Source organism: Eublepharis macularius, chromosome 12 (genome assembly GCF_028583425.1).
Source record: "Eublepharis macularius isolate TG4126 chromosome 12, MPM_Emac_v1.0, whole genome shotgun sequence".
Taxonomy (NCBI): Eukaryota; Metazoa; Chordata; class Lepidosauria; order Squamata; family Eublepharidae; genus Eublepharis; species Eublepharis macularius.
The window spans coordinates 21,595,504-21,611,574 of record NC_072801.1 but is presented as its reverse complement, the minus strand read 5'-3'; the positions used below and the strand labels follow the sequence as shown (position 1 = coordinate 21,611,574).

General features: G+C 44.4%; 1 protein-coding gene across 2 annotated transcripts in view; it reads left to right on the top strand.

The window, feature by feature from the left end:
• Positions 1–9,263: 9,263 nt before the first annotated feature.
• The window catches only part of BAIAP2L1 (BAR/IMD domain containing adaptor protein 2 like 1), a 66,169-nt gene continuing 59,361 nt past the window's right edge, over positions 9,264–16,071 (top strand). Inside the window, exon 1 of one of the 2 annotated variants that reach the window (XM_054993282.1) lies at positions 9,264–9,608. In XM_054993282.1, the coding sequence (XP_054849257.1) occupies positions 9,558–9,608 (51 nt within the window). In that variant the 5' untranslated portion in view covers positions 9,264–9,557. The remainder of the gene's footprint in view (positions 9,609–16,071) is intronic. The other variant, XM_054993283.1, reaches the window with a different exon arrangement.

Genomic DNA, 16,071 nt, shown 5'->3' with positions numbered 1-16,071 from the left:
AGCAGGGTTTAAAAATGTAAATAAATAAAATAGTAGCTTTTACTGGGGTAGATCTTGCAACACATGAACATTGCTTAGCCCAAAAGATAATAATAGGCATCCGGCATCCAAGAAAATATTGATAAAACAGATAGCTTAATGAGGGAATCGTTTGGAGGCACATGATTATAGACTGCTGTCGGCACGTAAACCACCAGGATAGCAAGCCACAAGAACCACACAATAAGTTGATCTCTTGAAAGAGAAAGGCACAAATGTCGAAAAATGGTTATCTTTGTGCAGTCTAGAAGTCTCCTTATGCTATCACTTTGTTTTCAATGGGAAGCATCCAGGGAGCATTGCACACACCATATCTACTCCGTTGAGAGACTGTCAGGAACAGCTTAGGGAACAAACAACTCTGCAGCAAGGAGATGTAGAAAAGCCCCCATTATGCAAACAGGACTTTGTTTCTGATTCTCGGCAACTCGCACCTTCAGCGGAATGTTCACATAGTGTAGAAAGTTCAGGGCCACTGTGAAGATACAAACACCTTCACATCCGAGAAAACAATTAAATTTTACAGGGCTTGAAAGCTGATATCCACCTCCTCACCTCCCCATGTGAAAGAGTCTAAAGTCCATTTCTTGCTCACCACCTGTGAATCACCACAGATGACAAGGAAGACAGAAGAGCTAAGCATTTTACAAGACAAAGGTGAAGGTATTTTTATGAAGAAGTGTTGTAAAGCCCAACCATGCAAGGAAGGGTAGGGCTCTCTACCCACCCCAAATACCTCTACCCTTTCTTGTATGCAAGAGGGTGTGAAAACCTAGTAGTTTACAGCACTGTGCCTTGTTCCTTCTCTTTCTCCCAAGTATACTGGCACAGTACGTCATTGTTTTATATCATTATTTTACCCATGGAGCCATATGTGACAGACTATAAAATTTTCAATATAAAGGACCACTTCTTCCCTCGCAACACTACCTGAACAGTAAAATCTTCCTTGGAGCCCGCACTATCTTAGATATTTATTTACTTCCTCTATGTATAGAGCCCACCCTTCTCACTGAAAGACAAAGTGGGGTACCAAATATAGAGAACAATTCAATTCAGACAGCAGAAGACGTCCAGTATCAATGCAATAGGACTAGGATTACAGACATTAAGAAACAATGCAAACAGAAAACCATATAAACCATGACATCCCATATATAGCAAATATTGCAATAGACTCCAATCTTGTGGCTTTATAAGAGAGTCCTCCTGGATCCATTTATAAAAATGCCATCCTAAAATTCCTGTTTAGGACATTATGTGGATTGATAGAAGCATGGAGGGCTTCTTGACTTCTTCAGGCACGCCATTTTCAAGTAGGGTTGCCAGCTTCAAGTTGGGAAATTCCTGGAAATCTGGGGGATGAAACCTGGAGAAAGTGGGGTTTGTGGAGGAAAAGGACCGTGGCATGGCATAATTCCATAGAGTCCACCCCCAAAATAGTCATTTTCTCCAGGTGAACTGATCTCTGTGGCCTGGAGACGAGTTGTAATTCCAGGAGATCTCCAACCGCTACCTGGAGGCTGGCAACCCTATTTTCAAGGTGGGAGCCACCACAGAGAGAATGCACAGTGTGTGCACCGGCAATACCCTTGAAAGGCTCTGCTCAGATGAGCGAAGCTGTCATGTCGGAACACAGCGTGAAAGGCGGCCCTGCACGCATTCAGGACCAGGGCTATTAAGGGGTTTGTAGGTGATACCAGGGCTTTTTTTCTGGGAAAAGAGGTGGTGGAACTCAGTGGGTTGCCAGCATAGGAGGTAATTTCTGGTGGGAGGCGGTGCCCCTGGTACCATGTGTGCACATGCAAAGTGCGTGTATGCTTCCGGGACTGCACAATGACATCATTTTGGGTCAGCTGGAACAAAGTGGGGATTTTAAAAAAGTTTAAATCACCCTCAGTTGAAAATGGTCACATGGCCGGTGGCCCCGCCCCCTGATCTCCAAACAGAGGGGAGTTTAGATCACCCTCCGCGCCATGGCACAGAGTGCGATCTAAACTCCCCTCTGTTTGGAGATCAGGGGGTGGGGCCACAGGCCATGTGACCATTTTAAAGAGGTGCCGGAACTCCGTTCCCCTGTGTTCCAGCTAGAAAAAAGCCCGGACTAATACCTTGAATTGAACATAACTGATCAGTAACTGATGGAATGATGGCAGAATGGGTGTAAGATACATGCTCCACCTAGTTCCAGACAAGAACCAAGCTGCAGTGATTAGTAATACAGGCCCATGGCCTTTTCACCAGTGGCACCAAGGCTCCCTCACAAGGAAGATGCGCTCGTCTTTGTCTCTCCTAGCAATTTGTCAGCAGAGCTTTTGTGGGGACTTTTAGGGTTTGTATGTTTTTGTAAGCCCTCTACTGCTGCCTCTGCCTTTATTATTGGCTTGTTGTAATCTGATTTTGTGGCTCATTTTGAATCATACCGAAGATTTTTTTCAAATTTTCTTCCACTGTGCTTTGAGGTTGCACTGAATAATCAATGGGCATAAATTGTTAAACAAATACATTAAAGAAGAGAAATGTTATATGCGTACAGCGGGCCCATGAACACACAATGCAAGCGTACTTACTTGTGACACATGAAGACAGGAATTAAGGTATCTCCGTCTCAGTCCTCCTGCACACAGGCAGGTATGGTTACTTTGCCTGCTCTCACCTGAATGAGCCTGACAGAAAAGAGAAGGAAGTGTTAGCAGCTCTAATATGAGCTGGTTCTAGCCAGTCTAGCAGAACATTTATCAATTATCTTCAGTGAGAAGCCAGGCAGCCTCAGCAGAACTCTTTCACCCATGAAAAGGACTGAATGGAACATTTGCCTTTGCATGACTGGGTGGGATGAGGGGATGGTGAGGAAAGGAAGGGGAAATGAAGAAGAGAGGCTTCACCTGATAAAGAAGTTATTAGCAACCATGTGGTTTCCAAACTAAAATCCAAAAAACCAGAAAACAATCCACATAATACCTTTTATTGTGAGTTACATGCTGTCAAGTTGCTTCCCACTTATGGCGATCCTATGAATTAATGACCCCCCCCAAAAGTCCTATGACAGCTTTGCAAACAGTTTACAGCGTTGTATCCTGAAATATCCTGAAAAGCCATGGCTTTTTTTTTTTTTACTGAGTCAATCCATCTCATGCTGGGTCTTCGTTTTTCCTACTGCCTTGCCTTCAACTTTTCCTAGCATTATTGTCTTTTCCAGTGAATCTTGTCTTCTCACTATGTGATCAAAGTATGAAAACCAGAGTTTTTAGGATCAACAAAATGACACGCAACAATATGCAAACTTGAAAGTTTGCCAGAATTCTTTGTCATGCTAAATGTTACCCAAAAGAATTATTTAATATGCTTTTTGGATTGTACCTGAGAATCTTGACTCCTAAAGGACCAGAAATCGGAATATTTCACTAGGATTGTAAATGACCAAATTTGTTACCTTCAAAAACCAACAGGAAGGGCTTCTAGATTTCACAATAGGTTCATCATAAGAGGACAAGGGATGGTTGTGTCAGATCCTCCCATGGATGGATTTCAGAACCATTATTTTTATATAAAAATTACATCCTGCATTTTCTCCCACAAGAGAGGTGAAGGCAGCCCATAAACCCCGAGTATAAAAATCAAATAAATTTACATTTATCGTATTAACCAATACATCTGATCACATAAAAGATGAATTGAACATGATTGTTCCATCGCAACAGCCATCAAATAAATTTACATTTATTGTATTAACCAATACATCTGATCACATAAGAGATGAATTGAACATGATTAATTGGGCAACATTTTAGAAAAATTAACTAGCTAATTGTTCCATCACAACAGTCTACAAAAACATTCCTCCTTCCTCATCAGTCAAGAGAAATGGAAATGCTCAAAGCAGTAGTCACCTCAGACATTAAGCCCAACCCAAGCTACTGAAAATCAATTTTCTATCACTTAATATTTTTCTAATCTAAATCCTCTGGAGACCTGCAATTGCTATGATAATAAAACACACAATAAGATAATTAAAAAGCGGAGATAATAAAATGCCTCTGTCTCTGCAGCACTGTGATAAAACAAACAAAAAAAGTAAAGTGCACACCAGAATCCCTTGCTATATTCCACAACGGATCTGTGCCTTGTTTTGCTTTGTTAGCAGTATTTCCGAATCCCACGTAGCCATGACAATTAGCCAGGAGGACTCCTCTTATTACTGATTTTGAGACACACAGCCCAGCCCTAAAGAGAGTTGCATTATTTTAGATCCATTGAAATTAATGGGTTTAGAAGGGTATGATTCTGATCAGGATTGCCTGGACAGCAGCTGAAGCAATAGTGGAGACAACAGATCAGGTGTCACATCTGCTATTACCAACTGATGGGGCCAATTGCGAAGGAGTGCGTGGGACTCACAGAGTAATGGCTTTGAATAAGGTGAGGGTAGGGCTCTGCTTGGTATTCTCACCTCCACGTACAGACAGGGCTCATTTTGAGGGGGAACGCACAGGAACGCAGTTCCGGCAGTTCCCCAAAGAGGTCACATGTCAGGTGGCCCCGCCCACCTGACTCTTGGCCATTTGGGGCCCGTTTCAGCCTGGATTGCGGCCAAAACGGCCCAGATCGGGCCTCTGACGGGTGGTGGATCACTCTCCTGCTCAGCAGCGGCCCAATCCTGACCATTTTGGGCCCCTTTTCAGCCATTTTCAGCCCCTTTTTGCCATTTTGGGCCCAATTTTGGCCCTGAATGGCCAGGATTGGGTCCAAAACAGCCAGGATAGGTGATGTCAGGGGTTGTGGTGATGGCAAGAGGTGTGACATATGCTAATGACTTATGCTAAGTATTATGCTAATGAGTTCCTCCAGCTCTTTTTCTATGAAATGGCCCCTGTGTACAGATATTCTCCCAACCCTGCTTTGTGAATTTTCTTTCATTTGCAAATATTTTAAGAGTTTCTAGCCTTTTAGCTTACTGAGATAGAAGGGGGGACCATTTCAGGCAGAGTTTCTCGGAAGTAAATGACACACAGTACACAAATGTACATTTTAGACCCCCAAAGGGGGAGGGGGTTAAAAGGAAAAGAAACTGGAAGCAGAAAACAAGGGTGGGAAGGGAAATGCTTAACCATTTCCCCATCAATAGATTCTCTACAAATTCTACCCCCTGCCACAGGGTTCAAACTTTGCATTTTGCCATATTTAGTACTCCACAGGGTACAGGGAACAGACTGGGGGGATAGGATTTAGAGGAGATGTAAGAAAGAATAAAGCCACATTACCTCTTTTTTTTTTTGCTTCATTAGCCCCCAAGTTCATTATTAGAACTTGTATATAAACACCCTATGGACACAATCTGGAGGATTTCCCCCTTAATAAAGTATTTCCCTTTCACTGAAGTTTTAGTTAGCACTTTGGAGCAAAGTACTTCATGTACATTATTTTGTAATCCGTACACCAGAGGTATTCATTCTGTGGCTCAGGACATGCCACCAGTGCCTCTTCTGAGCACCATTCCCCAATGTGGCACTTGCCCCCTATTTCAGTAAGTGGGCAAGGCCCATGCTTGATGCAGCTTCTGGTTGGCAGATAGTTCCTACTTTGAAAGAGTGACTGCTAAAGAAATGGGTAAGCTGTGAGCTTCCAGGTCTCTTGCCAAAGATGAAAGTAAATGTGGTTCTTTGCGTTGATAATTGTGAACGTGGCTCTCTGAGAGTGGTGGAGCAAGCATCACTGCCTTACACAAACCCAGTAAGGAAGGCCAGGATGATTATCCTGTACTGGGGGAGTATGTGTGTGTTTTACCTAAGGCCACCTTGTGTCTTCATGGCAGAAGGGAGGTTCAAGCCAAGAACTTCTGGATTCATTGTTCCGTCTGTTCGGCTCATGGTATAAATGATGCTGGAGCGGTTAGAACTCCAGGCACAACACTTAGCTGTAAAAAGCAGCCATAGTGGAGGGGGGAGCATGAATGGATCGACCCTAGTGCAGGCTTTTCCTGAGGAAGGGAAGGTTAACATGCATTTCACTCAGTTCAGATTTGGGGTGGGGCTATGGCTCAGGGGCAGAAACCTGCTTTGCATGGGAGAAGTCTCGGGTTCAACCCCCAACCCCGCTGGCATCTCCAGTTAAAATTTGAAGTAAGCAATGCGAAAGATCTCTACCCGAGACCTTGAAAAGGTGGTGTCAGTCAGAATAAAAAATGCTAACCTTGATAGACCAGGGTCTGACTCTTTATATGGCTGCTTTGTGTGTGTGTGTGTGTGTGTGCGTGTGCGTGCGCGCGCTCACATGTGCTTGCGTACATATGTGTGTTCAAACCTGCTCACCTGAATTTGCTTTCTTAAAAAAAATAGACACCTGTATCAAGGTAGTCCTTTTCTCTCTTTACATGGGTCAAAAACTGTGGGTAGGGGAGATTTTCAAAGTCACTCCTACAGCCATGATCCAGACTGGGGCTCCCAAGTTGTTTTTCAGTAACAAAGCACACATCTAGACATCACATTGGGGGGGGGGGGTTGGCCATTAAAGCTACTAGGAGAAGTCCTGGTGGGACGATGGGCTCTGAGGCTGCCCCTCCCCGCTGTCACTGTGCTCACCCCCAGCCCCAAGTGAGACTTGCCTCACACAGAGCAACCCCACAAGAGGCCACCGTGGACCCAGTGCCACACAAGTTGGGTGCCAGCCATTCCCACAAACTGGCAGTCCTTGATTGTGCATGGTGGGCACAAATGTGTTCTTCCTCCCCACTCTCGCAAAGGATAGATTTTTTTCCAAGGCCATTTTAACTCCAAATCTACCCCGGTTCACCTCTTGGTATTGACAGTGACCCTTAGTCACTGTACATTACTCAATTGCATAATGCCTGAAGACTTGATCCTGAATATGTGCTGGGACTCTTAATGAATTGATAGGCAAGTTCTACCTGGCTAGGGTTGCCAACTTTTAAACTAGCTCTGTAGCTGATCTTCTGCTTTGAAACTCCTGCATTTCTTAAAGGCATACAAGCACGGCAGGCTGTCCCTCCTCCAAGATGCGAGTCGTCATGATGGCTCATTCCTATAGATAAGTACCAAGTAGGCCAGGTTCACACAAGTCCTAAAAGGACTGCACACTTCTTCAGAATGCAGGTGGAGCATTTCAGGCTTTTATTTTTCCTTGCATTAAAAAATACCATCCCTGCAAATAGAAAAGGAGCACTGCAGGTTGCTGACTATGCTGTTAACCTGTCTACAAAATTTATGTGGCAGTATTTCAAAATGCTACCCTCCATTCATGAGGCAGTCTGAAATGGCTCTGTCAATCTTAAGTCTCTTTTACATGCATGCGAACCAGCTCTCAAATGGGTGCCAGCCCTCAGCGAGAAGTGTACACAAACTTTTTCTCACACATTGGACCACCTTGGATCGCCTACAAATATGAACCAAGTCTTAAACAGATACCAGCGTTCAACAAGAAGCACGCACAATGCTTTTCAGATTCAGCCAACTCAAGTCTCCTGCACATGCCAACCTGTCTAATATGGGTGCAGGAGATCCATGGTGGTGAGTGAAGAGCATGTACAATCCTTTGCACAGGTTTGACCACCTCCAATTTCCTGCATGTGTGAACCAGGTCCCAAATGCAAACTTTTATACATGCATGTTTGTATTGGGCCCACCCTACATAAGTCCAATAAGCCGTTGTGTTTTATGAACTATTTTATTGAGAATAAACGTGTGTGTGAATGGTTGCAAACCCGCAACAAGAAGTCTGCATGATCTTCTCCATGAGTTTGACCATGAAGTTCTGCACATGTGAATCTGTCTAAATGGGTGCCAACCTACAGTGAGACGTAAGCACAATCCTTTTCCCACTGTGGCTTAACCTGATTCCCAAGTGTGAGAATCAACCTGCCCTGAAACGGGCAGCAAACTCTTCTGCTGGCTGGTTGCGTTTTGTCTCCGGGCAAGCCTGAGCAGTGCCTAGCCCCAGCATTCCTCCCTTCTCATGCAACAAAAACCTCAGAAAAAAATCAAATAGGAAAGGAAAAACTTTCTCCCTCAGGCTCAAAGTATCTCCTTGCTCAATGTCAAAAAATCAAGGAGGGGGGAGGGAAGGACACAGGCTCAAGTGAGGGGGTAAGAAAAGGAGGGGAAGATGTCGTCTCAGGTGAGGGGGGGAAAGGAGGGGAAGATGTTTAAGGTGAAGGGGGAAAGGAGGAGATGGTGTCTCGGGTGAGGGGAAATAGGGGAAGGAGAGGAAGATGTCTCAGGTGAAGGGGAGGAGGAGGAGGAGATGGTGTCTCAGGTGAGGGGGAAGATGTCTCAGGTGATAGGGGAAAGGAGGAGATGGTGTCTCAGGTGAGGGGGAAGATGTCTCAGGTGATAGGGGAAAGGAGGAGATGGTGTCTCAGGTGAGGGGGAAGATGTCTCAGGTGATGGGGGAAAGGAGGAGATGGTGTCTCGGGTGAGGGGAAATAGTAGGAGGGGAAAATGTCTCAGGTGAAGGGAGGAAGGAGGAGATGGTGTCTCAGGTGAAGGGAAATAGGGGGAGGAAAGGAGGGGAAGATGCCCCGGGTGAGGGGAAATAGGGGAAGGAAAAGAGGTGGAAATGGCATCTCAGGGGAGTAGGGTTACCAGCTCCAAGTTGGGAAATTCTTGGGAGATCTGGGGGTTGAAACCTGGAGAAAGTGGGGTTTGGGGAGGGAAAAGACCTTGGCATGGCATAATTCCATAGAGTCCACTCTCCAAAGTAGCCATTTTCTCCAAATGAACTGATCTCTGTGGCCTGGAGACCAGTTGTAATTCCAGGAGATCTCCAGCCACTACCTGGAGGCTGGCAACCTTACAGGGGGGAGAAAATAAGGGGAGCTGCTGTCTCATGCGACGAGGGGCAAAGGGGAAGGAAACAAGGGAAAGACGGCGTCTCAGGTGAGAGGAAATAAGAGAGTTGCGATCTCCTGCGAGGGGCAAAGGGGGAAGGCAACAAGAAGGAGATGGTGCCTCAGGTGAGGGGGGAAAGCAAGTTGAGGAAGATGGCGTCTCAGGTGAGGGGAAATAATGAGGTGAAAACGGGGGAGGGGAAGCCGGTCCCTCAGGTGAAGGGAAGAAGAGGACGCCGGCGGCTCGGCCGAGGGGCGCCGGCAGGGCCGAGCAGCCAACCCACCGCGCCGCCGACCTTCCCCCTCGCTCGCCCTGCCCACCCTGGCCAGGCTCCGCCCCGGCGGCCGCGCTGCCGGGCCGGGTTGGGTCGGCTGGGGAAAGGGCTGGGCGAAAGCGCCGCTGCCGAGCTGGCTGGTTCCACAAGTTTTGACAGTTTGAGGGGGGGAGAGAGAGGTGGCCGGGAAGGGAGCGCCGCCGCCGCCGCCGCTACTCTCCTCAGCCGGCCGGGCTCGGTGGAGGACGACGGCGAGCAAGGGCGGCCGCGGAGGGACGCGGAGGGGGGCCGGCCTTCGCAGGAGAAGCGCCGTCCTGAGGGTGTTGGCAGAAAGTTCTTCCCGGCGCCTCTGAGCGTCCCTTTTTCAGTTTTATTTTTTGGTTCCCTCCCCTCCCCCAAAGATGTCCCGGGACCCAGAAGAAGTGAACAAATTGACCGAGAGCACCTATAAAGTAAGTGGAGGGAGGCGAGAAGGAGGGGCCGATCCTCGGGGAAGGGGGGGCCGTGAAGGAAGTATTTATTTATTCACAAAAAGTTCTGCATAACACCGTCTTTCTGCCCTCATCGGGGCCACCAAGGGGGCTGACATCAGAATAATGATAATCTTGTCTTTCAAACCAGACCAGATATTCCTAATATTTGTCACGGGTTACGGTTCCCATTATGATTTTTTTTTTAAAGAGTGTCTGATTCGCATCAAGGGACCTTTAAAATCCGGAGTGACTTCTGTTTGCGGGTGTGGGAGGAGAGGTCTGGAGGGGGAGGCTCGGGAAATAGTTCAAAGAGAAAAGTCCTCTTTTTAAAATTAGGGCCAAACCACCACCCCTCCCGTTGGGGTTTTTCGGAGGGGAGGTAATATATTTAAAATATTGGGTTTGTAAAAAGTTGTGTCCTGCCATTTTGTTAAGACCGAAGCACCCACAAACACACCCTTGTTGGGTTTCTTTGTGGTGTATTTGATTCTAATAAAAGGTACAACATGAGTTTTGTGTTTGGAGTTGTTATACCCCCCCATTCAACCTGGCTACTTACAAACTCCTCTTAAAAGTGTTTAGTGTGGCTAAATTTCTGTTAAACAGTTACCTAATTCACATTGAGTGCTGTTTAATAGTTGTGTTTTTCTTAATCTGGAGTGCTTCCATTGGAAGCAGGGTAGGGGGAAGCTCTGGGTTGGAAACAGCTGTTTAAATGTCCAAAAATAAAAGTTGTGTGCCCCCCAACTAATTTTTTTTAAAAAAAAATGTTTTAAAATATATTTAGTCCTTTAAAAAGATGTAGAATATGACTTGGGGATTTGTTCTTTTTCACCTCCATGGCCTAACATGTTTACCTACAACCCTACTTAAAAGTGTTTTGTTGTGATTAGGTTTCCATTTATTCGCATTAAATGATCTTGCACAGGTGGTCTTTTATGAATAGGGAATAACATGGTTTCTAGTACTTCCCGCACTGGCACTGTGGCTGAATGCAGTAGAAATGAGATGGTGAAGTAGACTGTACCGCTTCAGGTGATGGGGTTTGGGAAGTTATCATATTTCTCACAATGGGTAGTTGCCTTGTGGAACTCACTGCCTCAAGATGTGGTGGTTTAGAGCTGGATTTAAAAGGGGTTTGGACACTTTTATTAGAGGGAGCAGACAGACCTCCTAGAGGGAGCAGAGCTTTCCTGCACTAACTGACTAGTCACTGTTGGAAACAGGATGTGGATTAGATGGGCTATTGGCTTGATCCTACATGGCTGCTCTCATGTTAGGATTTTAAATAAAAAAAATTTAAAAAAGTGATTCTCTGTAGTCTAAAGAAGTGCATTCTACCACCTAGGGATTCTGCCATGTCATTTTGCTGTGTGCATACATGAGGTTCCATGGCTTACTAAACTATGCTTAATACTCATTGACATGCATTGAGTCCATCTTTAAAAATAAAGTCTAAATTATTGTTCAAGAAAAGGGTGGATTCGGCATGCGTAATTCTGAGTAATTCTGAGGTGGTGGTTACAAACACTTCATTCCTTACCCCCCTTCCTTTTACCAGGTTAATTGTGCAATTTCAGGGCTGAAGCAAACATGACCACCCCCTCCACACACACGCACATTTACTTGTCACATGAGTCAGCATATAGTGTGTGCATGCATGCTAGAAATTAGTTGCAGTGGTGGCTCCTCCACTTCCGTGCTAACTGTGCCATGCTAACTGGGTGTGCACATCACAAACCATGTAGCATACTTCCATGGGGTTCAGACTGACTTGTGGCTGTCAACGTTGTGTCTGTTTCTACTTGGAAACCCCACAGTGAAGTTGGTGGAAGGGTGGACTTTGTATGTACAGTTGCTAGGCAGAGTTTTTAATCTGTGATGATGACTGTGGGAACAGAGTGTCAGAGGATGGAAGCTATTCCAAATTAAGGTGGAGGCATGGATTAATTAGATACTCTGTAATGTGGTGTAGTGGTTAGAGTGCTGGACTAGGGTCTGGTGACCCAGGCTTGAATCTTCACTCTGTTCTAAAAGCTTGCTGGGTGACCTTGAACCTCATACACTTCAGCCTAACCACCTCACAGGGTTGTTGGGAGGATAAATGGAGGAGAGGAGAATGATGTAAACTGCTTGGAACACTATTGGGGGGAAGTGGGGTATAAATGATGTAAGTATGTAAATAACATTATCCAGCATGTGTACCAAAACATTGTTTTCCTCCCCTCCCTCCTTCAGTACATGTTCCTGGGATTAAGATTCTAATCCAAGTTATGTATTACAAGTATCACATTAGGTCATGATTGTTATTTTGATTAATTAAGGGAGAATGCAGAGGATTATCATGCTTATGTGTCTGAAAAGATCTTTCTCTCCCCTCTTTTCATTTATTCAGAGTAGAAGTCAAAAGTTGAGGTGTGTCGGTCTGACAATCCATCAGAAGAGAGTATGATATCTGAGAGCCAGGTCTTAACATGGATTAATATATTCCAGTAGAGGGCTTCACTTCAGTGATGGGGAGGGGAAGCTATGGGAGTAATTCTAATCAGGTCATTTTAGAAGTAAGTCCCATATATTACTCAATGGGGTTTATTCATAGGAAAGAGTCTTTAGGGCTACAGCCTATATCTCACAGATATTCCTGATAGGAATTGCAAGTGGGCAATGCCTTTTAGCCAGCTCCAATATGGAAGAGATGCTGTTTCTAACTGAGGAGACTTCAGGATATAGAACAGGTAGAGTAATCTGCATACAGAGGCAACAGCATAGGGAAGATTCCAGGATAGAGCTGTGCAGATGTCATATCTACCACTGCCAGTTCAAGAATCATGATATAGATTACCTGTCAATGATAGGGAGCTCCTGTCTGGGAGCACTGTATAGTTCTGCAAGGTAAGACTTCCAGTACCTAGTATACCTTCATCAGTAACTCCTGGACAGAGGAAATATTTCTTCATGCATATCATATGTCTGAGATTTGAAGCCGCAAGGCAGACTGAATACCCCCACAACTGTGAAAAGGCTGTAGGCAGACTGCTTCCAAAGTATAGAAACCCAGTCATCTAAATACAGGGTATTTCTATAGTATTTATACTGAATTTCTATATAAAAATGGTTTCCCCATTACTTTCTTAGGTATGAGGAAAGTAATCCTAATGGTGGAAGAAAAGGGACTGATTCATGGCAGAACAGCCTCTTAATTATATATATATTATATCTATACCTCAGTGAGCTGTCAGACCTCACCACCATATACGATTACAATTACCCATTAAGTCTGTTTATCTTGGCCATTAGCCATAACAAGATAATGTGCATAACTATAGACAATAAAGGCCTCTACAATTGTATTAAAACGTAAAGTACAGAGTTTCCATAAGTTCTGACCGCTCTCTTGGGACAGCTTTTGAGCACGTAATATGTAGTCAATTATATAAGTGCCGATCAGTTAACAACTTTGTTGGCATCTCATTAATGCCAAAACAAGAACAGCCACTTTATAGATCACACCCTTCTTATCTTCCGCTACTACTCAATTTTCTGTTGCACAGCTACACTGTGTGTGGCAAGACTTAACCCTGTGCCAGGGAAGGGGCTTTATTCACCCCCCACCCACAACAGAAGATGTATAGATGTAACTGAGATATATTGATGTTTCACCGAGTTTAAAAGTCCTTTTGGTCTATTTGCCTTTCTTAAAATTGCATGTTTGCCCTCTAGGCAAGGGGTAGCACATTTCCACACATTGCAACAATCCTGTTTGTATGCTGCTTGAAAGCTATTGAGATCTTTTGTACCTTGAGAAATCTGTTTAGTAAATAGTCTTCTGTGTGATTAGTTGGGTGGGTGTGTATTACATATTGTATGTTTGTAAAATACCGTGTCAGCTCAGGATGGTTTCTGATTCTGCTCAGGTTTACTACACACTAAAATGTTTTGTGTGATAATTTGGGAGAGGTTGTTGTGGTCTTGTTTTTGCTATTTTAACCTAACATTAAAGGTTGTTGCATTTTTTTGCCATGATAAAAACCATGCCTTTCTCCATGACAAATCCCTTTAATTATGTTGAGGTGTGTCTGAATTGTTAACCTAATGAGGCATGTGCACTTTTGTGATCATATGACCACATTAAAACAGTACAAGATGATCTACTCATTATAGAATCATAGGGTTGGAAGGGATCTCCAGGGTCTTCTAGTCCAACCCCCTGCACAGTGCAGGAAATTCACAACTACCTCCCCCCTCACACCCCCAGTGACCCCTGCTCCATGACCAGAAGATGGCAAAACACTGCCAGAATCCCTAGCCAAACTGGCCTGGGGAAAATTGCTTCCTGACCCAAAGAGTAATAGGTTTGCTTACTTTGCTATGAAGAATCACTAAGATCTTATTTTATCAGAAATAATTCTTTTATATGAGCCATATTTCATGCACCACATTTCAACAGTGGATTATGTCATTAGAGGGATTTTTTAAAATAAACTTCAACATTTTTTTAGAAATTTATTATGGCCCATGTCAGGATCTCTAGCATGTTCCTAGGATATGGCTAAATTACGGTCTCTACTAATTATCCTATTAGGATTGGGGGTGGGGAGTTGCATACTTTTCACAGGGTGAAGCTTATAACTACTCAGCTCACAGCATTACAGTCTCCTTCTATCTTGTCGTTCTCGCTCTTACTGTTCTAAATGAAACCTGGCTGGAAGATGGGGAGAGAAAGAACTGGGGATGTTTCTGGTTGCGGTGCTGGCTGCAAAAGGGGTGGAAAGGAATTTTTGTCTTCCACTGTGCCTTTGACCCCACTGGTCAACCACAGGAGTGCTGTTTTCTTGCAGCTTCATTAAACCTACTAAACATATTTCCACAAACTTTCTCTATATGTCCTCCTGGGGCACCAGGGATCTATTTTCTGGATCTCCTCCATCCCCAAGAAGTCTACAGAATCCAGTGCAAGACCGCCAGGTGGGCAATGTGTGGATATCATCGTGTAAACTGACAAAGCTCTAAAAGTAATAGCAGAGTTTCCCTACAACTAGTGCTTTCCTTGAAAATAAAGTTGGCATTTTAAGGATGTGTGTGTGAACTATAGGCATGGCAGTGCTAAGCACTTGGAAGCATGACTCATCTTATTGTTAAGGTGGTATGAATTTTATGCAGTGCTCAGCTCAATCTGCCTACAAGACTGTGACATTCACCTTTCAAAGCTGGAGTTTGCATTGCAGACACATGCATGGCTCTGGACTCTCTCATTTGGGCTCTGCATGAGTTTGGCAGGCTTTCTCTAGGACTGATTGCATAACCGATGATAACTCAAACTGTAAATGAAAATCTAACTTACCAATATTTTATATTTTGTTATAAAAAGCACCCCACTGTCCACCCACTCCTGTTTCCATCCTGTTAGTTCCCCAAAAGAGAAATATAGAAAAGCAAAGAGAAAGGGTGCAGGCCAAGCAAGCTCTCATGGCTATGAGTTGGCTAGGATATCTGCCCTGTATTAGGGAAGAGCCAAGAAGCCAGGTTTCCAAAGCACTTGAGGAACCAAATCTCTTATGGATGTAGTACGAAGCTGTCTAAGTCATATCATTGGTCCATCCTGGTCTAGTCAGGTTAGAGGATTGTGAACCAGGACCTCAGGTAGAGGATTGTGAACCAGAGATGCCAGGGGTTGATCCTAGGACCTTTTGCGTTCAAAGCGTGTTCAGCTGCCGAGCCATGGCCCCTTCCCATAGCTTTTTAATGTTCATTCAAGTTAGACAGGAATTGTTAGGCAGAATTCTTTCTTAACCAGCCATCATACCTGCTATAAATTTTTTGCTGTAAATATCCAAATAAAAGAATTATAAAATAAACAACAGCTGATTTAAGAAATGCTCTCCGCTGCAGCTTCAATCTTGGATCCACTAAACTCTCAAGAAATCCACATCAAGGTTGAGTGAATATGGGGACCCGGTGGCAATGCTGTAGCTGAGCAGAACTCTCTTGCAAATCTGCAAAAGAGGAAAACTTGTAAGGCTGCCTGCATGCAATAAGTCATGGGATTTGTTTTTAGGCAATGCAGATTTTTCCAACCCATAAAGTTAGATCTGTATGCAACTAGCAATCAAAATGAGAATAGTGGTCACTGCAACCCTTCTGTCTGTACATCGCTGGATAATTCAGCTAACTTTGCTAGTTTCTAGGCTACCTGCTTATGCAGGGCTGGGAAAATCCTAGCTGTTTAGTTGTCCAGAGGCCTAGAGAACCAAAATAGCATTTCAGTTCTGCAAACACATATACAACATTGCTACATCTGTACCTTTTCCAACTCCATGGTATCTTTCTTTTTGTGGTGGGATGACAGATATTCATGGCACCCACCTACAAACTTTAGAATGGAGCAGATGATTGACTAGTATGAAGAGTGTGTAGTGGTACAGCTCTAGTTTGTCAAAGGAGG